Source organism: Vombatus ursinus, unplaced genomic scaffold (assembly GCF_900497805.2).
Source record: "Vombatus ursinus unplaced genomic scaffold, bare-nosed wombat genome assembly UNPS02014798.1, whole genome shotgun sequence".
Classification (NCBI taxonomy): domain Eukaryota; kingdom Metazoa; phylum Chordata; class Mammalia; order Diprotodontia; family Vombatidae; genus Vombatus; species Vombatus ursinus.
Genome location: NW_020954576.1, coordinates 47161405 through 47184255, shown reverse-complemented (window position 1 = coordinate 47184255; position 22851 = coordinate 47161405). Strand labels below are relative to the sequence as shown.

Sequence of the window (22851 nt, the reverse complement as noted above, 5' to 3'; positions counted from 1 at the left end):
TTCTGAGCTACTGCTCCTTTTATTGAACCATCTTTGCTGCAGACAGTGCAGTGTCCATCTCTGTCTGCCCTTGACCCTAAGGGTCTCACATCTGAAGCCCTGCTGTCCCCAAGTGGTGTACGCAGATTCTGACTCCCCGTGGAAGTTAGGAAGTTTGGTTGGAACAACTCAACCCCTGGTTCCCCTCCTGTGAGTTGGAGTAGGAAGGAACTATGCCGAAGAATGCTGAAGAGATCTGGGCATATCAAAGCCCTGAGGACAGAGATAGGATTGGTCCCCCTTAGCTCCATTTAGCTCAACTACTCAGGAAAGAACTTGATATAAACCAGTGGTTGGCACTGATCACCCTCAGAGTTTGCTCCATCCCCAAACAAAATGTCATGAAAGCCTAACGTGATAAGACTAGCAATGGATGGAGTGCCAGGCCCAAAGTCAAGAAAACCTGAGTTCACATCCGATCTTGGACACTTACTAGTTGTGCGACCCTGAGCAAGTCACTTTACTTCTGCCTCAGTTTTCTCACCTACCTCCCAGGGTTGTTGGGAGAATCAAATGATAGAATATTAATATTTATTATTTAATATTTAATATTTATAAAGTGTTTAGCATAGTGTCTGGCACATAATAAGTACTATATGAATGCTAGTTATTATTGTCCTTGTTGTTGTTATTGGCAGGTAGAGACAGGGAGGGCAACTAGATGGTGCAATGGAGTCAAGAATACTCCACTTCCTGAATTCAAATTCGGCCTCAGACACTTACTAGCTGTGTGACCCTGGGCAAGTCATTTAACCTTGTTTCCTCATCTGGAAAATGAGCTGGAGAAGGAAATGGCAAACCACTCCAGTATCTTTGCCAAGAAAATCCCAAACAGGATCATGAAGAGTCAGACAAGACTGGAAAACAACTGAACAACAAGAGAAAGAAAAATCCCCACATCCCACCCATATCCAGTTTTAAAGAGTCTTCCCAAGTGGAAGAGACTTTAGGATTCCTTTGGTGCAGCCTCTTTGTTTTACAGCTGAGGGAACTGAGGCTCTTAGAGATGAGGTCACAGGGCCAAGATCACACAGGTAGTAGGTGACAGAGCCAGATACACAGCCACATCCTCTGACTCGTTCTTTCCACTCTGCCCCCATTTCCTTTGCTCTGTGGATGTGTGGGGGCTAGGTGCTGCTCTTCTGGGCCCCTCTCCACCGCCTCGCTGCACTCTATAGAAGGGTCCAGGAGCTCGCTCCATAAGGGAGTGGCCAACAGGGATTCCCACAGGTGGGAGTTAAGAAAAAGGTCAATTTTTAGTGGAGGGGAATAATTCAGCAACACCCTCCCCCCACCAATCTCTCTGCCTCTGCAACAAGCTCCCTCAGCATCCTCTCCCTCCTGCCCCCACCCCAGCCCCTGCTCTAATTCCCCAGTCCTCTTCCAAATTTCCTGTAAACATTAAACATGTGACAAGAGAGCCTTCTTGTTGCTGTTAAAAAGTGTATTCTTACTAGATGGGAGGAGTGAATTTAATCCAGAGAGGTGCCAGCAGAGACATTTCTAATCTCCTGGGGTCTCTGAGTCTGCAAGGGTGAACGGTCAGTGAAAGGGTCTGAGATTCTAATACAGTCCTCAGCCCTCAGCCAGAGAGCAAAAAGCAAGAGTTCAGGCTCGGGGTTTAACCCATGTGTTCCCTTCTTCCAACAGGCCCCAGAGTCAAGCTCTGCACTGGTTTGTTTGGTTTTTTTCCCCACCCTATTGAATGGGACTTTCCCCAACCTGCAAATCTGGTGCCAGGTGCCCCAGTAAAGCAGGTTACAGCGGGCAAGGCGCAGCCCAAATGGTTCAGTGAGTACTTAGTAAGCACCAACTGAGTGCCCTGAACATCCCAGCTTTCAAGGAATTTACAATCTGATGGAGTAAAAGACACGTACACACATATCTACGATTCAAGAAAGAGTGAGAAGGTATCTATCTCTGCACCCTCCGCATCCTTTCTCCCCCTCTTCAGGCCTTGGCAGTCTGACTTCCTTTCCCTCACCTGAGACGCTTCCTTCCAAAGTAGCCAGGGCTCTCTTAACTGCCTGATCTGATGATCTTTTCTCAGGCCTCGTCCTTTTTGACCTCTCTGCTTTATTTGACACTATTGTCCATCTTCTCTCAAACACTCTCTCCTCTCCGGGTTTTTGTGACACCACACTCCTCTGGTTCTCCTCCTACTTGTCTGACCACTCCTGCTCAGTCTCCTTGACATTATGCATGTCATGGCCCCCTAACTCCCATGAGTTTAATTTTCATTTCTATATAGATGACTACTAGGTCTGTATATACAGCTCCAGTCTCTCCCCTGAGCTTCAGACCTGTATGAATCAATCAATAAATATTTATTAAGTGCCTACTATGTGCCAGGCACTGTGCTAAATGCTGGGGATGCAAAAAGAGGTAAAAGACAGTCCCTACCTTCAAGGAGCTTACAATCTAGTGGGGGAGACAACCTGCAAAAATATATATATATATACAAAAAAAGTTATATATATATAATATGATAAATTAAAAATAATTAACAGAGGATATATATATATATGATAAATTAAAAATAATTAACAGAGGGAAGGTACTAGAATAAAAGAGTTGGGGAAAGGCTTCCTGTAGAAGGTGAGATTTTAGTTGGAACATAAAGCCAGGGAGATCAGTTGCTTGTTGGACATTTCAAGCTGGATATCCAGGAGACATCTCAATATATCTTAAACTCAGTATATCTAAAAGTGGACTCATTCTCCCCCGCACACGCGGCTATTCCAGATTTCCTCATTTCTGTCCAAGGCACTGCAATCCTCCCAGTACAAGAAGCAGTTCAAGCACTGTCTTCTGTATGAAACCTTTCTGGTTCTCCACCACCCCAATTGCTAGCATCCTTCCTCTCAAATTACCTTCTATTGAAGTGCTTTGTATATTTTTGTATGTATTACCTTTTTACTATTTATTCTGCTTATATTTTTATATGTACACATTGCCTCTCTCCTGAGTGTCCCCCACTACCTCCCAGCCCCATGAGAACATAAGCTCATTTTAGGTAGAAATTGTTTCATTCTTTGTATTCCCCACACCTAACACAGTGACTGGCACATAGTAGGTGTGTAATAAATACTTGTTGATTGATTAAATTGATCGAGAGATCAGTTCAACCATTTATTAGATTAGATGGCTGCTATGTGCCAGGATTGTCCTAAGCACTAGGGATACATTGTACACAGACAATCCCTGCCCTTGAGGAGCTTACATTCTTTGTTTGTTTATTTGGTGAGGCAATTGGAGTTAAGTGACTTGCTCAAGGTCACACAGCTAGTAAGTGTTATGTGTCTGAGGTCAGATTTGAACTCAGGTTCTCCTGACTCCAGGGCCAGTGCTCTATCCACTGCACCACGTAGCTGCCCCAAGAGCTTACATTCTAATTGCCGAGATAGGTACACGTAGAAGTATATACAGAATATATGCAAACTCAACACAAAGTCATTTTCTGAGGGCAGGCACTGGCAAGCTGGAGGGGATGAGGCAAGAAAGGCATCACACAGAAGTTAGCATTTTGGCTCAGTTTCCAGAGAAACAAGGGATTCCAAAAGTCGGCAATAAGGATGGGGTGCATTCCAGGTGTGACAAGATGGCAGATGGAGCGTATGAGGAGAAGTGAACACCAGTATGGCTGGACTGAATTGAAGAGTCAAATGTATGTAAGAAGACTGGAAAGGGAGGAAGGAACCAGGTTGTGAAGAGCTTTAAAAGACAGGCAGAGGAGTTTATAGATGACTCACACCTGAATCTCAAGCAGCTAGGTGGCACCGTAGTGCATAGCACTGGGCCTGGAGTCGGGAAGACTCATCTTCCTGGGTTCAAATCTGCCCTCAGACATTTACTAGCTGTGTGACCCTTGCCAAGTCACTTCACCTTATTTGCCTCAGTTTCTTCATCTGTAAAATCAGCTGGAGGAGAAAATGACAAACCACTCCAGGATCTTTGCCAAGAAAATCCCAAGACTTGGACACAACTGAACAACTCACCTGGATGAGGGGAGGGTCTTAGAATTCTGACTAATGATTTGCCAGGTTAGATCCACCAACCTGACCATGGGAAGCAAGAAGAAAAGGATTTGAAGGTGCAAGAGGCTAATGGGGAGAATTTTCACTAAATGGAGCAAAAACAGAGACTTTTCTCTTTGTACTAAAGTGAGAAGCTGGCCCAGAAGGAGGACAGTATGATCACAATTCACTTTTATATAGTACACTCACAATTACAAAGCACTTTCCTAACCCTACCCTGTAAGATAGAGAAAGTATTATCCCCATTTTACAGATGAGATCAGTCAGTACTCCAAAAGATTAAGCCACTGGTTTATGGTCACCCAGGGAGTAAGTGTGTTAGAGTCAAAATTCAAACTCAGGTCTCCAACCCAAAATCAATACCAGTCCTTCTAGATCACCCCTAAGGAGTCCATGGATAGATTTTGGGTCTGGATAGGGGGAAAAATTACATCTTTATTTTCATTGACCTCTAACTGAAATTTAGCTTTTCCTTCAATTATAAATGTCAGTAACAAAAATTATTCTGAGAAGGGGCCCATGGCCTTCACTTAATTGCCAAAGGTGTCCATGACAGAAGAAAAGGTTAAGAATCCCTGAGATAGATGAAAGGAAGGAGGGAAGAAAGAAAGAAAAAAAGAAAGAAGGAAAGAGAAAGAAAAAGAAAGGAAGAAAGAAAAAAGGGAGGGAGGGAAGGAGGGGTAAGAACGAAAGGGAAAAAGAAAGAGGAAGGAAGGAAAGAAAGAAAGAAAAGGAAGGAGAGAGAAAGAAAAGGTAGGAGGGAGAGAAGGTGGGAAGGAAGAAGGTGATACAGAATTTATCAAACTACTACTATAGGTACTGTGTTAAGTGCTAGGGATACAAATAAGAGCAGGTAAAATAGTCTCTACCTTCAAGAAACTTACATTCTAATGGAGGTGGGGGCAGGGAAGCAGAGTGCAGAGCCAGCAGAGAAGTGACCTGGAGGCCTACTTTCCAATCAGGATAAAGTGAAAGGCCACCTATCACTGCCCTTATCCCAGGGCAGAGTCCAAGGTTTGGCGGTGGTGGACAAGGATGAGGATGGGAATGTGGGGCCGTGTGCAGGAGACGTCCAGAGAGTGGCATGAAGGCCTGTTTTAGGCTAGGTGACACCAATTCTCACCTTTATCACTGCTGCCTCTTGGGTAGCATACTTGTGCATATGAATGGCAGATCTGCCTAAAGCTGACATGATGTATATTATCTATGTCAGAGTGCAACACAGACTGTGGTGTCAGGGGTGGGGCTGAGAGAGGAAACCACCAGGTGTGGCCCTGGGAAAGTCCCTTCCTCCTTTCTACAGAAACATGGAATTTCCTGGTTTTAACCTTCTTCTCATCCAGCTCTAACTGGAGAGCTGGCAGGAGCCAGCAGTTGGGTCCTGGAAAATGCTCCTGGCTGGGGTGTTGGGACACCTGGGTTTGATTCCTAGCAGTGTCATTGCACAACTGTGGGCCAGCGCCTGCCTAGGTTTCAGTTTTCTATCAGCCAAATGGAAAGTATGATCGCAACAATGCTCTCTCCCAAGGCCTTCAGGAAGAATCAATCAGAGGTTGGAGAGGAGGCCACTGTGCTGGCCTTTGGGAATGCCTTGGGTTCAGGGGTCTCCTTGGAAGCAGGTCAAAGTGAAGTGCATGGAGTTGGTCTGGGAAATCTGCCTTCTGAAAGCAGCTTGTGATTTCAGTTGCCTAAATTAACTTGTCAAACCTGCCGAAGCACCTTGGCTAGCTCGCTGGCTGGCTGGCTGGCTGAGTGAAATGGGGCTGAGCCCTGGCCTTCCCTGACTCCAGGGAGCACAAAGCCTACGGGATCTCCTGCTTCTGGGACCAGGGGCCAACCAGGCCTTCATAGATTCCTTGGCAGGCTCAGACCTGGCTCTATCTTCTCCCTTCAGGAACAGAGAAGCTTCTCTTTCTGCTTAGGGTGGGGACCAGCCTCTGAGCAAGGGCCCCTGTCGCTTTAAGAAAGAAAGAAAAAAATCAGGAAGTACTGGAGAAGGAGAGCCAAGGTTCTGAGCTGAGCTGGGCTGGGTGCTAGGGCAGGGTTGGGGAGAAGAACGTCTCCAGCTCCTGACTCCTCCACTGTAATCTGCCTGGCCTGGCCTGGCCTGGCCTGGCCCGGTCCCACCCACTGGTGCAGGGGCCTCAGGTGAGCCTGGGACTCTTGCTGATGTCTCCACCTCTTCTAGGCAGTAGGACCCTGGCATTGCAGCTGTGGCAGCTACTGCCCTGCAGCCCCAGGCCTGGGGGAGGGGAGGTGTTCTTGTGCATTGATGCTTTGGGTGGTTAGTGGGCTGATAGAGGGGTAGATGGGAGGGACAGAGAGGGGAGAGAACAGGAATCTTCATCCCATGCCATTGGTCCTTGACTGGCTCTGGGACATGAGGAGGACTCTTGACCTAGGATGTGTAAGGGAGGATGGTGTCCAGACCCATGCCCTCTCTCTCTCCAGCTGCATTTCTCTTGTACCCATCCACATTGAAGGCCCACCTTGGATGAAGGTGGGTCTTTGTACTCAAGGGACTTGGGAGAGCTCCCTCAGTTTTCTCTTTTGCACAATGAACGGGGGTTGAATGGGATCCCTAAGGTGGCTAGCAGCCTTGATATTCTATGATCCTCTTATCTTGAGTGGGGGGCCTGGGAGAAGAAGGTAGAGATAAATCCAGGGAGCGTACATGTTGCCATTTCCTCAGGACACTAGGTTTCCGCCCCTTCTGCTTTCTGTTCTGTGGTCTGGTTTCTGGTGTCTTTGTCTCTCCCAGGTGGATGCTGTGTCTCTGGCCTGGATCTGAAGCAGAGGAAGTAGCTTTGACTTTCTGGGGAGTAATAGGTGTGGAAACCCCCAGCCTGGCCCCAAGGGCCCCAGCCCGCGGGGAGTGTGACAAACAGGAAAGGATTAAAGGGCTGAGGCAGGCAGCCTTTGAGGAAGGATGAGGAGGGTTCAGCCTCTTGCTGCAACCAGCCAGGTGGCACTGAGGCTCGCCTCTGCATTCTTTCAGGTACGTTTTAGCTTCTGGGCTTCCCTAGGACGGAAGGAACATCCTACAGGCTTGCTGAGAACTACCAGGTGTCAGGGCGGCGCTGAGTGTGTCGGGTAAGTGTGGCCTAGACCCCTGGCAGATGGGGCTTGATTTGACTGATTTAATTTCCCCCTTCCTCTGTGCTTAGCACCTGGGAGGTGCTTAATTATTTTGTGTTTATTTATCAGTGTAAATGCTGCATTCCTCTACCCTACCCCCACCTCTCGAATGTAAGCTTTCTGAGGGCAAGGACAGTTTTTGGGTTAGTTTTTGTATACCAACCCTAAGGCATGACCTTACACGTAGGGTTATCTTGCTTGCATGTTAAATCCATTAATTCCTGATTTCAGAGCAGAGAAATAAAGTACAGGCACTAAATTATGAATTCAGCAAATATTTACTAAGTACCTGCCATCTGCTTCACTGAGGGGGATAAAAAGATGAGAAAGTTACAGTCCCTGACCTCATGGAGTTCCCAATCTTAGTCTGCCACCCGTCGGGAGAAAGCAGAGCTCAGAAGTCCCAAGCCTTGTCCGAGGTCCTCCTGAGCATTTTCAGCTGCTTTGTAGACTTCGTTTGTCTCCTTTCCCTGTAGCTGGGCCCTACTTCACTGGCAGTGGGCAGGGTTTAACTCCATCTTTCCTCCTTCAGACCCCCCTCCAACCTTCGGAGTACTCCTTGCTCCCCACTCCCAGGGTAACCAATGTTTCCCTGCTGGTTCCTATCCAGTCTTGTTGGAAATAAGATAAATAAATCCATTCACATTAGATTTTAGAGACCTAATATGTTACTTAGCAATTTAGCAGCCTCTCCGGATCCCAGATGCATCCCTAGAAAATGGGAAGAGAACTTTCCTTAAAGTGGAAAAGCCCCTTCCAGCTCTAATAGCAATGATTCCCAGACCTTTAAACGTAGCAGACCATGTTTGAATGTTGAATTAAAGTCCCTGGAGTATTTGCTATCTAACAAGTTCAAGACAGGGTATTTCGGGAATGACAGATTAGAGGCCTCCCCATCATCTCCCCTGTCTGGCCCTCTAGCAAACCAGTGCCCAGATAATCTTCTTAAGTCTTGTTATGTGCACTGCGTTTTGGTCTTGATTTCTCCTTGGACTTCCCAGAAGGACTTTCCAAAAGTAATGACTTTGGGAGCAATAGCCCTCAGGAAGATAGTAATGGATGCCAGGATTGAGATTGAGGCTGCTAAGGGGTATCTGTCTCCTGCTATTCCTTTCTCCCCTGGATGTGATGTGTCAAACTCCCAAGCCATCTGCCAGGGAGGCAGTGGTTTGCTGAAACAGGAAGTGGTGGGTTCCCCTGGTGAGCCAATGGGGAGGGGCTCCAAGTTTGTGTTGAAATTTTGGAGATTTTTGGTGTTGTGGTTTAGGCACCCTGGGGCCCTTCCCCCAGCATTATTTCTGCTTCCTGGTCTAATCCCAAGTTCAGACATCAGTAATGTGGAGTGCTTACGGCCCTGGAAGAGATCACTGAAGCAAGAAGTTTCTCTCTGCATCGGTGGGAAAGTTCTTAGGAGATAGGTGCATAGTGGGAGATGCTCAGAATTTTAGGAAGATAGGCTCAAATGCTTACTCTCTTAGTGCCGGGCTGTGTGACCTCAGGAAGTCACCATCTATATGTACATCAAGATTTCTTCTCTCTCCCTCTAAAACGTGGGAACTACCAACCCAATTAGCTGTACGGGATAATCTGGGGAAATAAGATTCTCAGATTGGTGAGGGGGTACCCATAGGTTTGCTGAATACCTTTCCATGGCCCTTGACCTTTCTATTCTCTTGGGCAGGAAGGGGGCCTGGCTGTTGCAGACATCAGAAATGCAAAGTACAGCCAATTACCTTTGGCACACGGATGATCTCCTGGGCCAGGGGGCCACTGCCAGCGTGTACAGAGCTCGAAACAAGGTAGATGTATGGATGGTGGGCTGTTAGATTGTGAGTGCTGAGGCATGTGTGGCCTAGCAAGCATCCTACTCAACCTTGGTGAAAAGCATTAGAATGTTCACGTAGGGCATGAGCGGTGGAAAGAGGGATGATTTGGAATCAGGGACTGGTACTTAAGTCCCAACTTTGCCTCTGTGACTTTTGGGCGTGTTATTTGACCTCCCTAGGTCCTGGTGTTCTCAACTATCAAATCAAGGCATTGGACAAGATGACCTCCAGATCTATGATCTTTTGGCCATTCAGCCCAGTGTTCTGTCTGATACAGGCACCAAGGGATGGCACTTAGCACAGTGCCTGGCACATAATAAATATTGATTGCTTGATTGATTTTGAGCTTTGTTCTCTAGAGGAAGCTAGGCTACTAGTGAGAAGAAAACTGCCTTGGTCAGAAGACCTAGGTTTAAGACCCCGCTCTCTGTGATATGACAGCTGGCAAATCACTTCACCCCTAAAAACCCCAGTTTTCTCATCTGTAAAATAAAGGAGTTGGCTTTTAAGGCCCTTCCAACTATAAATCCATGATCCCATCATACAGTTGACATTCCGAAGGAAGACTCTCTAGGAGCAGATGTGTTCTTTTGTGTAATTGTCCTCAATCCTTCCTGGCCTGTCACAGGTTAGCCTTCTGGAACATCCACTGTGCCTCATTCCTCAGGGCCGGAGCATCTCATTTTCCCAGGGGAGCTTGGGAATCCTCTCACCGAGCCCATCTAGGCTTTTCTGGGCTCCCGTGCTAATTCAGAGTGGATGGAGGGTGGTATGAATGGCTGCTCCCCAGGGCAGAGGTGGGACTCAGTGTGAGCTTCCCTGCCACTCCTCCCCATCCCCTACAGAAATCTGGGGAACTCGTTGCTGTGAAAGTCTTCAACAATGCCAGCTATCTACGCCCCCGAGAAGTGCGGGAGAGGGAGTTTGAGGTCCTGAGGAAGCTGAAACATCAAAACATAGTCAAGCTGTTTGCTGTGGAGGAGATGGTATGTTCAGAAATTTAGCCAAGGCTCTTCCACTCTCCAGTCCAGCCTCCATGTCATTTGCAAAGTGATTTTCCCAAAGTACAGATCTGACCAAGTCACTCTCCTATTCAATAAACATCAATGGCTCCCTATTGCCTCCTGGACCAAATAAAAATTCCTGTATTTGGGCATTTTAAGCCCTTTGCAACCTGGCACCAACCTATATCTCTAGTCATGTTATACTCTACATTTTAGCCAAACTGGTCTTTTAAGCCCTTACAACCTATATCTTTGGTCTGATGCTGTGCATTTCAACCAAACTGGTCTTCTTACTGCTCTTCATTTGTGGCACCTGATCTCCCACCTCTGTCCCTTTTGTGCTGGCTATCCTTCATGCCTATAACGCGTGCCCTCATCATCTCCACTTCTAGAACCTCCAATTTCCCTCAAAGATCAGCTTAGGCGCCATCTTCCATGCCAAGGTTTTCCTGATCATCCACTCCAGCTGCTAGCACCTCCCCCCCCCAATTACCTTGCATTTATTTTGTGTAATTACATATGTGCATGGCTGTCTCAATAAAAGGTAAGATTCTTAAGAGCAGAGTTTAATTTCATTTCAGTCTTTTGAAGTCCCATTGACTAGCATTCCACTGGGCCTGTCAGTGCTTAGCACAGGGCCTGGCAGATAGTAGATACTTAATTAATATTTACTGACTGATACAGTAGATGCTTAATAAATGTCTTTTGATGTGTTGGGGCATTGAAAAGAGAAATACAGAGAAGGGAGGAGACCTTTTTACATAGTTCGCTAGCTGGGGGAGTTAGGACACAAAAAAGGAAAGACTTAAAATAGTATACGAACTAGCAAACCAGCAAGATGGCTGCATACCTATTAGGTACATGGGGGTAAAGGAACGATTAGAACCAGTTGTGTTAATCAGGGAGGGCTTCTGGAGGAGACAAGTTTGGGTGCAAGAATAGGACTAAAAATTGAGTAAGGAAGGTTCCAGCCCAGTGGGTAAGGATTCTATGAGGTAGTGGGGAGGGTCCCCTTTGGGGCAAGGAGTGGCCAGTTGTGGGTAGAGGGTAGAGACTGAGAACTGGTCAGCTTGATGCGAACAGGAAAGAAGGTCTGGGTAAGCAGAGTGAGTGGCCTCCCCTGAGAGGATCTAAATCCTAGACTTGGAGACCTCAGGTAGGATCAGAGTAAAGGAGGGGCCAGGAGCTGCCAGCTCTTCCCCTACCGGGGGTCTGAGGAGAGGTCTTTCTGCGCATCCTTTCTGCAGGGCACTGATAAGGACAAGGTGCTAGTGATGGAATACTGTTCCAGCGGTAGTCTGCTCAGTGTGCTGGAGAACCCTGAGAACGCCTTTGGACTAGCAGAGGCTGAGTTTCTAGTGGTCCTGCGCTGTGTGGGTGAGTTCCAGGAGGAGTAATTGGGGGTTGGCTGGGTGGGTGGGTTGAGCCCTGGGTTCGGGCCTGCTTCCACTTTCTCTTCAATATTGGAGCTTATCAGGCAGTGATGGATTTGGAATCTGAAGACCTGGGCTCAAATCTCGACTCTGCTATATAACAACAACAATAGCTAGTATTTATGTAGTTCTTTAAGGTTTGCAAAGCACTTTGCATATCTGTGTTACCACCTTCGATCCTCATAACAACCCTGTAAGGTTGGCTGTTGTCCTTCATTCTTGAAGAGGACCAAAATGACGTCACTATGTTGTGTCCAACCTACAGTGTGTCTGACTGTGGCTGATCAGACCAGTATGAACTCAGAAGGCTCTACCACAGGTCGGGCACAAATAGTCCATGTGAACATTTGGGATGGAGATGTCTCAGTTTGTGCTGCTCCCATTTCTTTTGAGCTACTGCAACTGTTTTGCTCTACTTTTATGTGGGTGCTCCATGCTGGGCAGTTCTTTGCCAGCATCTCCCATGTCATGCAATTGATTGCAAAGTTCTTTTTTTTTTGGTGGGGGGTAGGCAATGGGGTTAAGTGACTTGCCCAGGGTCACACAGCTAGTAAATGTTATGCATCTGAGGCCAAACTTGAACTCAGGTCCTCCGGAATCCAGGGCCAGTGCTTAATCCACTGCGTCACCTAGCTGCCCTTGATTGCAAAGTTCTTCAGAGCCACCTTGAGATTGCCCTTTTAATGCTCCTTCTGACCACCGTAGAGCACCTTTCTTGCATGAGTTAGGTGCTAATGTTATCTGTATATTACAGATGAGGAAACTGAGGCAGATAGCGGGTAAGTGACTTGCTTAGGGTCACACAGCTAATAAGTGTCTGAGACTGGCTTTGAACTCTGGTCTTCTTGACCCTAAATTCACTGTCCACCTGGGTGACCTTGGGCAAGTTGCTGATTCTCTCAGGGCCTCAGTTCCCTCCTCGGTAAAATTAAAGGGTTAGACTAGGTGTTCTCTCAGGCTCCTTCCAGGTCTAGTGTTAAGATCCTAGGAAGCTTGTCCTCTGGGAGCAAAGGCAGACCTATGCAATGAGGTCCCTCTTAGCTCTGAAACCTGTAAGTCTGAACTCAAGGCTTTCTTGCCACCCCCACCCCCCAGCAGCTAGTGCCATCCCTTCTAAGGCTACCTTCCCTCTAATCTGTATTTACCTTGTATGTTTTATATATATGTATATATATATATATATATACACACATGTTTGTATGTGTTTACATATATGTGAGTGTGTGTGTTCTCTCACTCATTAGAATGTAAACTCTTTGAGAGCAGGGACTAGTTTTTTTTTGTATCTCCAGTGCTTAGTTCAGTGACAAGCACATAGTTGGTGCTTAATAAGCACTTGTAGTTTGATCTAACATTGGATCGTAGAGCTAGAAGGAACCTTAGATTTCAACCTAGGCATTTTACAGATTAGGAGACTGAGGCCCAGAGAATTGAAGTGACTTACCCAAGATCACACAGGTAGTAAGTGTCTGAAATAGGATTTAAACTCTGGTCTTCTGAACTCCAAATGCAGCACTGCATACGTACTACCTTTCCCGACATCCTGTGACACCCTGAGATATGTATCATGTTCTTGAGGCTTTGCTGGGCATCCCTGCCGCCCCCCACAGGCAGGAGAAGACACAGGGACCAGAATTGCCAAATATTTTGTTACAAACCATTCAGTTTAAAATTCAGGTTGTTTTAAATTCCATCTTTTGCTCTAACCCAAATCCTTCCTGTTGGGGTCTAAGTTACCACACTGAAGTTCCAGATCCGGATTAGACGATCTAGACCACGGGTGCTTCTCCCTCTACACCTAACACAAGTTTACTTCTGAAAATGAAGCCAGAGCCCCTGAGCTCATTAAATGGATGAATGGGAAATTTTCACTCCCTTCTCTTCTGTACCTTTTCATAATTATCATTATGAAAATAATGGGGCAATTAGGTGGAGCAATGGATAGAGCTCTGGACATTGTTGTAAAGTCATTTTTCAGTCGTGTCCAACTCTTTGTGATCTTATTTTGGTTTTTCTTGGCAAAGATGCTGAAGTGGTTTGTCATTTCCTTCTCTAGCTCATTTTACAGATGAGGAAACTGAGGCAAAGAGGGTGAAGTGACTTGCCCAGAGTCACACAGCTAGGAAATGTCTGAGGCCAGATTTTAATTCAGGTCTTCATGACTCCAGGCCCAGGGTTCTATCCACTGCACCACCTAGCTGCCCCAAAAGTTTCTTCCCTGACCAGCCATCAAACCTGGGCTGAGGGAGTAGGGACACTGAATCCTAACCACTGGACCACCATGGAGGATTTCCTGAGTTCAAATACATACTCAGACACTTAATGGCTGTATGGTCCTGGGCAAGTCACTTAACTTCTGTTTGCCTCAGTTTCCTCATCTATAAAATGGGGGTAATAATACACCTATCTCTCAAATCACTTAATCCTGCCTCACTTTCCTCAATCCCCTCTGAGATCCTCCTGGCTCAGCCCCTTGGGGAGTCCTCCCCACAAAGACAAACATCTTCTCTTATTTTCAGTGGCTGGCATGAACCACCTCCGAGAGAATGGCATCGTCCACAGGGACATCAAGCCTGGCAACATCATGAGGCTTTTGGGAGACGACGGGCAGAGCATCTATAAGCTGACAGATTTTGGGGCTGCCAGGGAGCTGGAAGATGATGAAAAGTTTGTCTCTGTCTATGGGACAGAAGAATACCTGGTAAGTTGTGTGTGTTGTGTGCTCTAAACTGGGAACCTTGTCTACAGTCCCTTCCTTGGAACTTCCCTACAGCTTAGTGGGATATTATGCCATTCATTTCCCTATTTGTGAACAGGATAATATCTGACCTACTAATACATGGTATCAGTATATAGTACACCATGCATTATGTTATAATATCAGTATATATTATACCATATTATACTATGGTATCAGTATATATTATACCATGTATTATATTATGGTATCAATATATATTATACCATGTATTATTTTATACTATGGTATCAGTATATATTATACCAGGTATTATATTATACTATGATATCAATATATGTTATACCAGGTATTATATTATGGTATCAGTATGTATTATACCAGGTGCTGTACTGTGGTACCAGTATATATTATACCATGGTATTGGTATATATTATACCATGTGTTATATAATACTATGGTATTAGTACATATTATACCATGAATTATATTATACAATGTTATCAGTACATATTGTGCCATGAATTACATTATACTATAGTATCAGTATATATTATACTATGTATTATATTATACCATGATATTAGTATATATTAGACCATGTATTATATTATACTATGGTATTAGTACATATTATACCATGAATTACATTATACAATGGTATCAGTATATATTATACCATGTATTATATTGTACTATGGTATTAGTATATATTATACCATGTATTGTATTATACTATGGTATCAGGATGTATTATACTAATATATGGTACTATCCTAATAATGTTAGATCAGCTGGGGTTGAGTGGATATCCATTGCCTTTCCTCCACTTCCCCCAGGCTGGGTTGGGCCATAGATCTCTTTATCCTCCGACCTGTTTTTGTTTGACTCCTCCTGCCCTGGGGACCATCTCCTTTAGAGCCTGCAGCCAGGAAAGGGAAGTTAGGGACCATTTCCAGAGCAGGTAAGAAGTCCTGAAATGGGAGTTGGAGGCCCATGGGAGAGTGAGATTTGCTCATCTCATAGAATGGTGGGATTTAGAGCTGAAAGATCCATCCCCTTTACAGAGGAGGAAACTGAGGCCCAGAGAGTTTGTGATTTAGAGAAGGTCCCAGCCTAAGAACACCATTTTTGTGTCACAATTTCTGTCATTCATAGTATTGTAGATTTAGAGCTAGAAGAGACCTTAGAAACCATGAAGTCTAAATCCGTTATACAAATGAGAAAGCTGAGGCATAGAGAAGACTTGCCCCGGGCTACCCAGTTTGTTAAATGGCAGGATTTGAACTTGGGTCTTTCTGACTCCAAGTCTAATGCATTATCTGTTCTGACACATTGCCTTGTTGATGCTGGGCAAATCCTACTCTCAGGATGAGGTGATGACTTGGCTGGAAGGAGGCGTGAAGGCAATAGGTACAAAGAACATCTGTGCCCCCCAAAGAAGAGGCCCCTTCCCACCCCGCCTGCCAACAATGGTCCTTCTCTGGTTGTTCCTTCCACAGCACCCGGATGTCTATGAGCGGGCAGTGCTCCGGAAGCCTCAGCAGAAGGCATTTGGGGTGACAGTAGATCTGTGGAGCATTGGGGTGACCCTGTACCACGCAGCCACGGGCAGCCTCCCCTTTGTCCCCTTTGGTGGGCCTCGACGCAACAAGGAGATCATGTATGCCAGGGGTCGGGGAGGCAAGGAAAGGCTGGCAGCAGTGTGCCCCAGTAGGGGTGGGAAGGGCTCATAGAGCCAGAAGGGACCCCAGAAGCCCAAGAATCCAACTCCTTCATTTTACAGATGAGGAGACTGAGGCCCAGGAGAACAAAGAGTCACTTCCCAGGTCACACAGGGAGTGTCAGAGGTGGGCTTTGAACCTAGGTCCTTTGATTAGAGTCAGATTCTTTTTTCAAGCACAGAAGCTGGTTCTTAACCCTTTTATCCCAGTGGTTCTTCTACCCTCCTCCCCAAACAAGTGCTCCAACAAAAAATATTATCTCCCCTTACTCGCCACCACCCTTCCCATCCTAGCCCTTCCACCCCTGCCTCCTTTTTATGGTGAGGAATTCCCAAATGGGTGCCCTAGACCTCCCCTTAGCAGTCTGCTAGGTATTCATTGAGTACATATAACTAAAATATAACTAAATTCAACAAGCATCCACGAGGTGTCAGGCACCATCTTGGGTGCTGGGGATATAAAGGATGCTGTGGATGATCCAGTCCCTGACTCAAGCAGAAGGCTGTGTAAATTACAAAGGAAAGGATGAGACAAGGACCACCTCCCCTCTCCCCTTCCCTCCCAGGGGGGCTGTTAGCCTAGCTTGGGCACGTGCAAAATCATTAGAACAATTGAAACCAAATAAAATTCAGAACTAAAATTATGTAGGCCCAGCTATCAGGGCTAAAATGATCAGAGAAAGAGCCTTTGGGACTTAGAGGAAGGGCAATAACATTGTAAATGTGGGGAATATTATGCGGTAAAGCACAGAGAAGGACCCAGGTGTGAGTGGTGATCCAGAGGTACTTGGGAGGAGGGAGGAAACTTACCTGAATACACTAGGAAGGTTAAACTGAGGCAGGGCAGTGCACTCACCTGGGGACCAGGACTCCTGAGCTCACGGAGGCGCTGTGTGATTTTATACAAGTGTCTTCACTTCCCAATCACTTGATTAATAAGCATGTAGTAAGCTCCTATTATGTTCCAGACACTATGTGTAAGTAGGCTGGAGACACCAAGACAAAAATGTAACAGTGCTTAAGTAACTGTTGGAGCTGTGGTTCCAATTATGTGCCAGCTACATGCCGCAATAGTTAGAGTACTGGGCCTGGAGTCAGGAAGACCCAAGTGCAATCTGGCCTCAGACACTTCATACCTGTGTGACCTTGGGCAAGGCGCTTAGCCTGTGTCTGCCTCCATTTCCTTGTCTGTAAAATAGGGATGATAATTAGCTCCCAACTCCCACGGTTGTTGTGAGGATAAAATGAGATATATGAGATCTCTCTGTCTCTTTCTCTTTCTTTGTCTATCTCTGTTTCTCTCTGTTTCTCTCTCTGTCTGTGCCTCTCTCTCTGTCCCTCCCTTTTTCTCTTTCTCTCTCTCTCTTTCTCTGTCTTTTTTTCTCTCTCTGTCTCTCTGTCTCTCTCTTTTCTCTCTCTATCTCTTTGTCTCTGTCTCTATTTCTCTCTCTGTCTCTGTCCTCTCTCTCTTTCTCTGTCTTTTTTTCTCCCTATCTTGTAGTACTAACAGTCTCTGAAGCTTACGTTCTCTACGTGTACACCTTCTTTGTTCTGCAATGGCATGGAAACCTGGGAGTTTTTCCTGACCCTGGGTTCCCCTTCCTTCCAGGTTCAGGATCACCACAGAGAAACCAACTGGGGCCATTGCAGGCACCCAAAAACGAGAAAACGGGCCCCTGGAGTGGAGTTACAAGCTGCCCGTCACCTGCAGGCTGTCCCTGTAAGTAGTGATCCTGGGGCTGAGGCCAGCTGAGGCTTGGGTCTGTCCTATATGTTCTATTCTTTCAACTGGGAGCTGAGAGTTCTGCATCCTGGTCCTGGTCCTGGTCCTGGTCCTGGTCCTGGTCCTGGCTGGGTGCATAATAGGCTTTGTCCGTTCAACGCTAAGAGTTCTTCCTGGTCCACCCTCCTCCCCTCCATCCAACCTCACTGGTCAGCCCTATGGTGTAACAGAAGTAGTTCTGGCCTTGGACTCATAAGAAACCTAGACTGACATTTCCAGCTCCTAGCTTCACACTCCTAGCTGTGCGATGCTGGCAGTTTCCTCATCTATAAAATGGGGTGATAATATTCACATCACTCACCTCCCAGGGCTTTATGAGTCAGTCAGCATTTATTAAGTGCCTACTCTGTGCCAGGCACTGTGTTAACAGGAAGTAGGGATAGAGAGATTGTAAGGATTTAAGAAGAGACAGAGAAGAGACAAAGGGGAGGGAGACCTCTATTGTTATAATAATAACAATAATAATAAGCGTAAACATTTATATAGCATTTACAATGTGCCAGGCACAGTGCTAAAGCACTGTACAAATATTGTCCCATTCGATCCTCACAACAACCGTGGGAAGTAGGTGCTATTATTATCTCCATTTTACAGATGAGGAAACTGAGGCAAATAGATGTTAAGTGACTTGCCCAGAGTCACACAGTTAGTGAGTGTCTGAGGCTGGATTTGAACTCAGGTTTTCCTGACTCCAGGCCTGGTGCCCTATCCACTGTGCCACCAAACTGCCCCTTTTCAAGAAGTTTAAACACAAACAATGGAAGAGATAGATATAGGAAGAAAGGCACAAAATAGTCCCTGCCCTCAAGGAGCTCACAATCTAATGGGGGACACAACATACAGATAATTGGGTACGTACAAGATATATGGATCTCAGGAAGGAAGGTATTGAAGAGGATTGCAATGGTGGTGGTGGGAGGAATAAAAAGGGGTCAGGAAAGGCCTCCTGCTACAGTAGAATGTGAACTGAGTCACAAAGGAAGCCAGGGAAGCCAGCAGGCTTCAGCAAGAGTTATTGTTAATTTCTTGAATGGATGGTAAAGAGTGCAGGGCTAAGATGGCGCAGGCTTGCTTGGAGCTTGGCTGCTGATGGTTCATATCCCCAACTGGGACAGGGGGCTGCAGGCCCAGCTGGTGCCAATCCTGGCCAACATCCTGGAGGTGGATCAAGAGAAGTGTTGGGGTTTTGACCAGTTCTTTGCTGAGACCAGTGACATCCTTCAGCGGATTGTGGTCCATGTATTTTCTCTGTCTCGGGCTGTCCTGCACCATGTCTACATTCATGCCCACAACACGTAAGTTGGGCCTGCTGTGCAAGCGAGGGTGGGAGGGAGCTCCCCTTCTCTTCCAGTGATACATGAGAGAGACACTACTCTTTCACTGGAGGAAGAGAAGGTGTGAGAGAAGAGGAAGGAGATGACTCAGTGCCAGAGGAAAGTTAATAGAAGTTTGGGGATTTAAAGAGAATGCATCCTTTGGTGGGGGGAGGTTAATTATTTTTTAATTAAGCATTTATTTTTTTCTTCCCTCCACCATTAAGAAAGGAAAAAGTAAAAAGAAAACCCTTGTAACAAATACACACAAACAAAACAATTTGCACATTGGTCACATCAAAAAACGGATTTCTCATTCTGAATATTCAGTTGATCACCTCCCCGTCAAGACGTAGAAAGTGCATTTCATGTTTCCAGTCCTCTGGAATAGGGGTTGATCATTGTATTGATCAGAGTTCTAAAGTCTCCCAAAGTTATTTGTTTTTGTAATATTGTTATTGTTTAAGTTGTTCTGGTTCTGCTGTTTTTATTCTGTATCAGTTCATACAAATCTTTCTAGGTTTCTGTGACCCTGTCCCTTTCATCAGTCTATCAGCTAGCATTAATCAAGCACCTACTATGTGTCAGGCCCTGTGCTGAGTACTGGGTATTCAAAGAAAGACACAGGGTTCTCTGCTCTCAAGGAGTCCACAGTCTAAGGTTCTCATTTCTTATGGCACAATAGTACCCCATTATATTTGTATGCTATATTTTGTTCGACCATTTGCTTTTTGCCTCTTTTGAATCCCCAGTGCTTAGCACGATGTAGTATGTAGTAGATGCTTAGCACCAAGTATGCATGTAGTAGATGCTCAATGCATGCATGGTGATGATGATAAGGTAGCTAGACCCCTGAGTTGGGTTTCAGGATTCCTAGGATATTAGGCTTTAAAGCACTTTACAGATTGTATAATTCAACCCACTCATTTTACAGACAAGGAAACTGAGGCCCAGGTAAATTGCCCATGATTATACACGTAATAAGTATAAAACCCAGGCCCTGTGACTTCAAATCCAGTGTTTTCTTTTTTATACCATGTCGTGATGCCCTGCCTGGGTTCTGGTTTTGGCTGGGCCTCATGTGACCAGAGGCCCACCTCTTTACCCCTCTGGGCTTCAATTTGCCTCCCCCTCTCTAAAACAGACCCATTGCTCTAGTTTACTATAGAGCACATCGGGACTGAATGCCCTCGATAAGTGGAAGGTAGGGGGGTCTCCTCCCGTACTTGAAGTTGCCTCTTCCTTCCGGGCCTTCTTTCTTCAACCATGGTTTTAGAGAGTAGCAAAGAGTCCTGGGCTTGGCATCAGTAGACCTAGGTTCAGGACATTTACTCTGGGTCTCTAGCACTTCCTGGCTGTGTGACTGTGCATAAATCACTTAACCTCTCTGCACTTCCGATTCCTTTTCTTTGTAAGGGGAATATTCACACCTGTGCTACCTGCCTCGCTGGGCCTTTACTAGGAGAGTGCTCTGGGACCTTGAAGCTCTAAACTGTGGTCTATCCCTCCTGCGTCTAGGATAGGCATCTTCTTGGAGGGCGTGTATAAGCAGACCAGTGTGGAGTCCAGCCATCAGGAATACTTCTTTCAAGGCCACCCTTGCTTCCTGGAGCCCAGCCTCCCAGCCCAACATCTGGCTCATACAACTGAGGATAGCCCTTTGACCCTGCTCAGTGAAGATAGTGAAAACCCCACGGGGCTGGTCTTCAGAGACCGTGAGTAGGGCTCTGGCCGTGAGTAAGGCCTCATGAGACACGTCCAATGTCTTTTCTCACCAGAGATGCTAGAAGCCAGGGGTTGGCTAATTCTTTTTGCCAGGTCATTCTGGGGGGTTCCCAGACACGGGAGGCCTGGAGATAATCCTGGCTCTGCCTCTGTGTTTGGGTGACCTCTGCCTTGACCCCTTGGGACCTTGCTTTTGTTCACCTGTCATCCAGATGTATCAGGAGACTATGAATGACTGTGACAGCTTAGCTTGGCTTCTGTGTTAAGGGCATCTTCTTTGTTTGTTGCTGTGGGATCAGTGGCCACAGCCTTAGAGGATCAGAAGAGGAAAAGAATAGCTAACATTTCTATCCTGTTTTAAGATTTGCAAAGTGCTTTACATATATCACACTAATGTAGATAGCTCCCTTAGGATGAGACCCATCCCAGCTTTGCCTTTAGGTCCATGTATAGGATTTAAATTCTGTGCCAGGTGGGAGCCGGGTGCTGTGGGGGCAAGGGTGGCAGAGTGCCCAGAGATGGCAACTGGTCTTTTTCCTAGTGTCTGCATGTCAGGCCTGTTATTCTCCAGAATGACCACAAGAGGTCACTATCAGAATACAAATGTAACACCCAAGATTAATTTGAATTTAAGAACGGTGGACTGGTGGAGAGGGGAAAAAGGACAGGGTGAGAAGATCCTAGGAAACTCAGATGAGTGACAGGTCATAAGGATTAGGGGAGGTAGGTTAGGGGACAGGTAAGAGGTGTGTGTGTGTGTGTGTGTGTGTGTGTGTGTGTGTGTGTGTGTGTGTGTGTGTGTGATTGATGGATAGAAAAGTGAATTGGAGTTGAAGCTAAGGCATGGAAGAAGGTGGGGTTGCTCAGTGGCTGTAATCAGGGCCTTGATCTGTCCCCAGCATCCCTGGATGTTCCCAAGTTTGTGCCCAAGGTGGACCTGCAGGCTGATTACAACACAGCCAAGGTAAGGACAAGGGGCCCTCGGTAGTCTGAGCAGGGGAAGGTGGGGGGAACCTCCCTGAAAGGTGGGAGGGAAGGGTGGGCCCTGAGCCCACCTGTCTGTGTCACAGGGTGTGCTGAGCGTGGGCCACCAAGTGCTGAGGATCTCCCGGGCACTGCTGGACGGTCAGGAAATGATGCTTCGGGGGCTGCATTGGGTGGTGTAGGTACCTTGGGGTGGGGCTGAGGTGGGGGAGAAGGGACCAGATGGGGCTGGGGACCATCATCTTGGCTGGGTAGCAGTGGTAGAAGCTAGACCACCAGCCCCTTCCCCTTCCTCTGAGCACTCAGCCCAGACCCTCCCAAGATGAAAAGCTCTTACCTAATCACTACAGAGTTTTTACTGCCCTGACCCTACCCTCCCTCCCTGTCACCTCATCTTGTCCCCTCTCTGTGATCCCTATCCCTGACCTGATCCCCTAACCCTAACTCAAACCATCCTCTAGATTGCCTCACAGAATCAGGTGGCTTTCTAGACTTGAGGCCCTGAGCTCAGGGTGCTGGCTCATGGAGGAGTCTCTCACCTCCGCTGGTGGGGTGGGGTGGGGCTTGGATCTTATACAGGGAGGAGCTCAAGGCCACGTGTGGGCGGACCTTGGAGACCACCCAGACTGCCCTCTTGTTCCTGAGCCCCAATCTGGGCACTGAAGGGTAGGTGTCTGAACTAAAATGGAGGGGCGAAACCCCATCGTGATCTCCTGGCTCTCCTTGACTCCGTCCTGTGTCCATGCCTTAGCCTTAGAAATCCTGGTGGCAATGGCTGGAAAGCCTGGCTTCCTTTTCAATCTAACACCCTTTTGATGACTGAACCCTACCAGTACTCTAGGAAAGGGGTAGGTGGGGCCCCTTGCCCTTCCTAGCTGGACTCCCAGCTCTGTCTACCCCACTGTTGTGTCTCAAGAAAAGTCTTCTGGGGCAGCTAGGTGGAACAGCGAATAGAGCTCTGGCCTTGGAGTCAGGAAGGCCTGAGTTCAAATCCAGCCTCAGACACTTAACACTTAACTAGCTGTGTGACCCTGGGCAAGTCACTTAACCCTGACTGCCTCACCAAAAGAAAAAGAAAAAGTCTTCTTCTGAAGGAAATTTGAACTTGAACTTGAACTTGATGGGCTGCTAAGCCTAAGAGAGGCGGT

At 46.6% G+C, this 22851-nt stretch overlaps 1 protein-coding gene across 3 annotated transcripts in view; it reads left to right on the top strand.

Moving 5' to 3' along the window:
* Positions 1–5441: 5441 nt before the first annotated feature.
* The window catches only part of IKBKE (inhibitor of nuclear factor kappa B kinase subunit epsilon), a 38826-nt gene continuing 21416 nt past the window's right edge, over positions 5442–22851 (top strand). The window contains exons 1-13 of one of the 3 annotated variants that reach the window (XM_027870763.1): positions 5442–6224; positions 7075–7169; positions 8896–9013; positions 9886–10026; positions 11292–11421; positions 13997–14178; positions 15678–15838; positions 17508–17618; positions 18797–18976; positions 20513–20709; positions 21619–21683; positions 21790–21881; positions 22283–22369. In XM_027870763.1, the coding sequence (XP_027726564.1) occupies positions 8927–9013; positions 9886–10026; positions 11292–11421; positions 13997–14178; positions 15678–15838; positions 17508–17618; positions 18797–18976; positions 20513–20709; positions 21619–21683; positions 21790–21881; positions 22283–22369 (1433 nt within the window). In that variant the 5' untranslated portion in view covers positions 5442–6224; positions 7075–7169; positions 8896–8926. Of the gene's footprint in view, positions 6225–6978; positions 7170–8895; positions 9014–9885; positions 10027–11291; positions 11422–13996; positions 14179–15677; positions 15839–17507; positions 17619–18796; positions 18977–20512; positions 20710–21618; positions 21684–21789; positions 21882–22282; positions 22370–22851 lie in introns of those variants that run through there. The other 2 variants (XM_027870762.1, XM_027870761.1) reach the window with 2 other exon arrangements.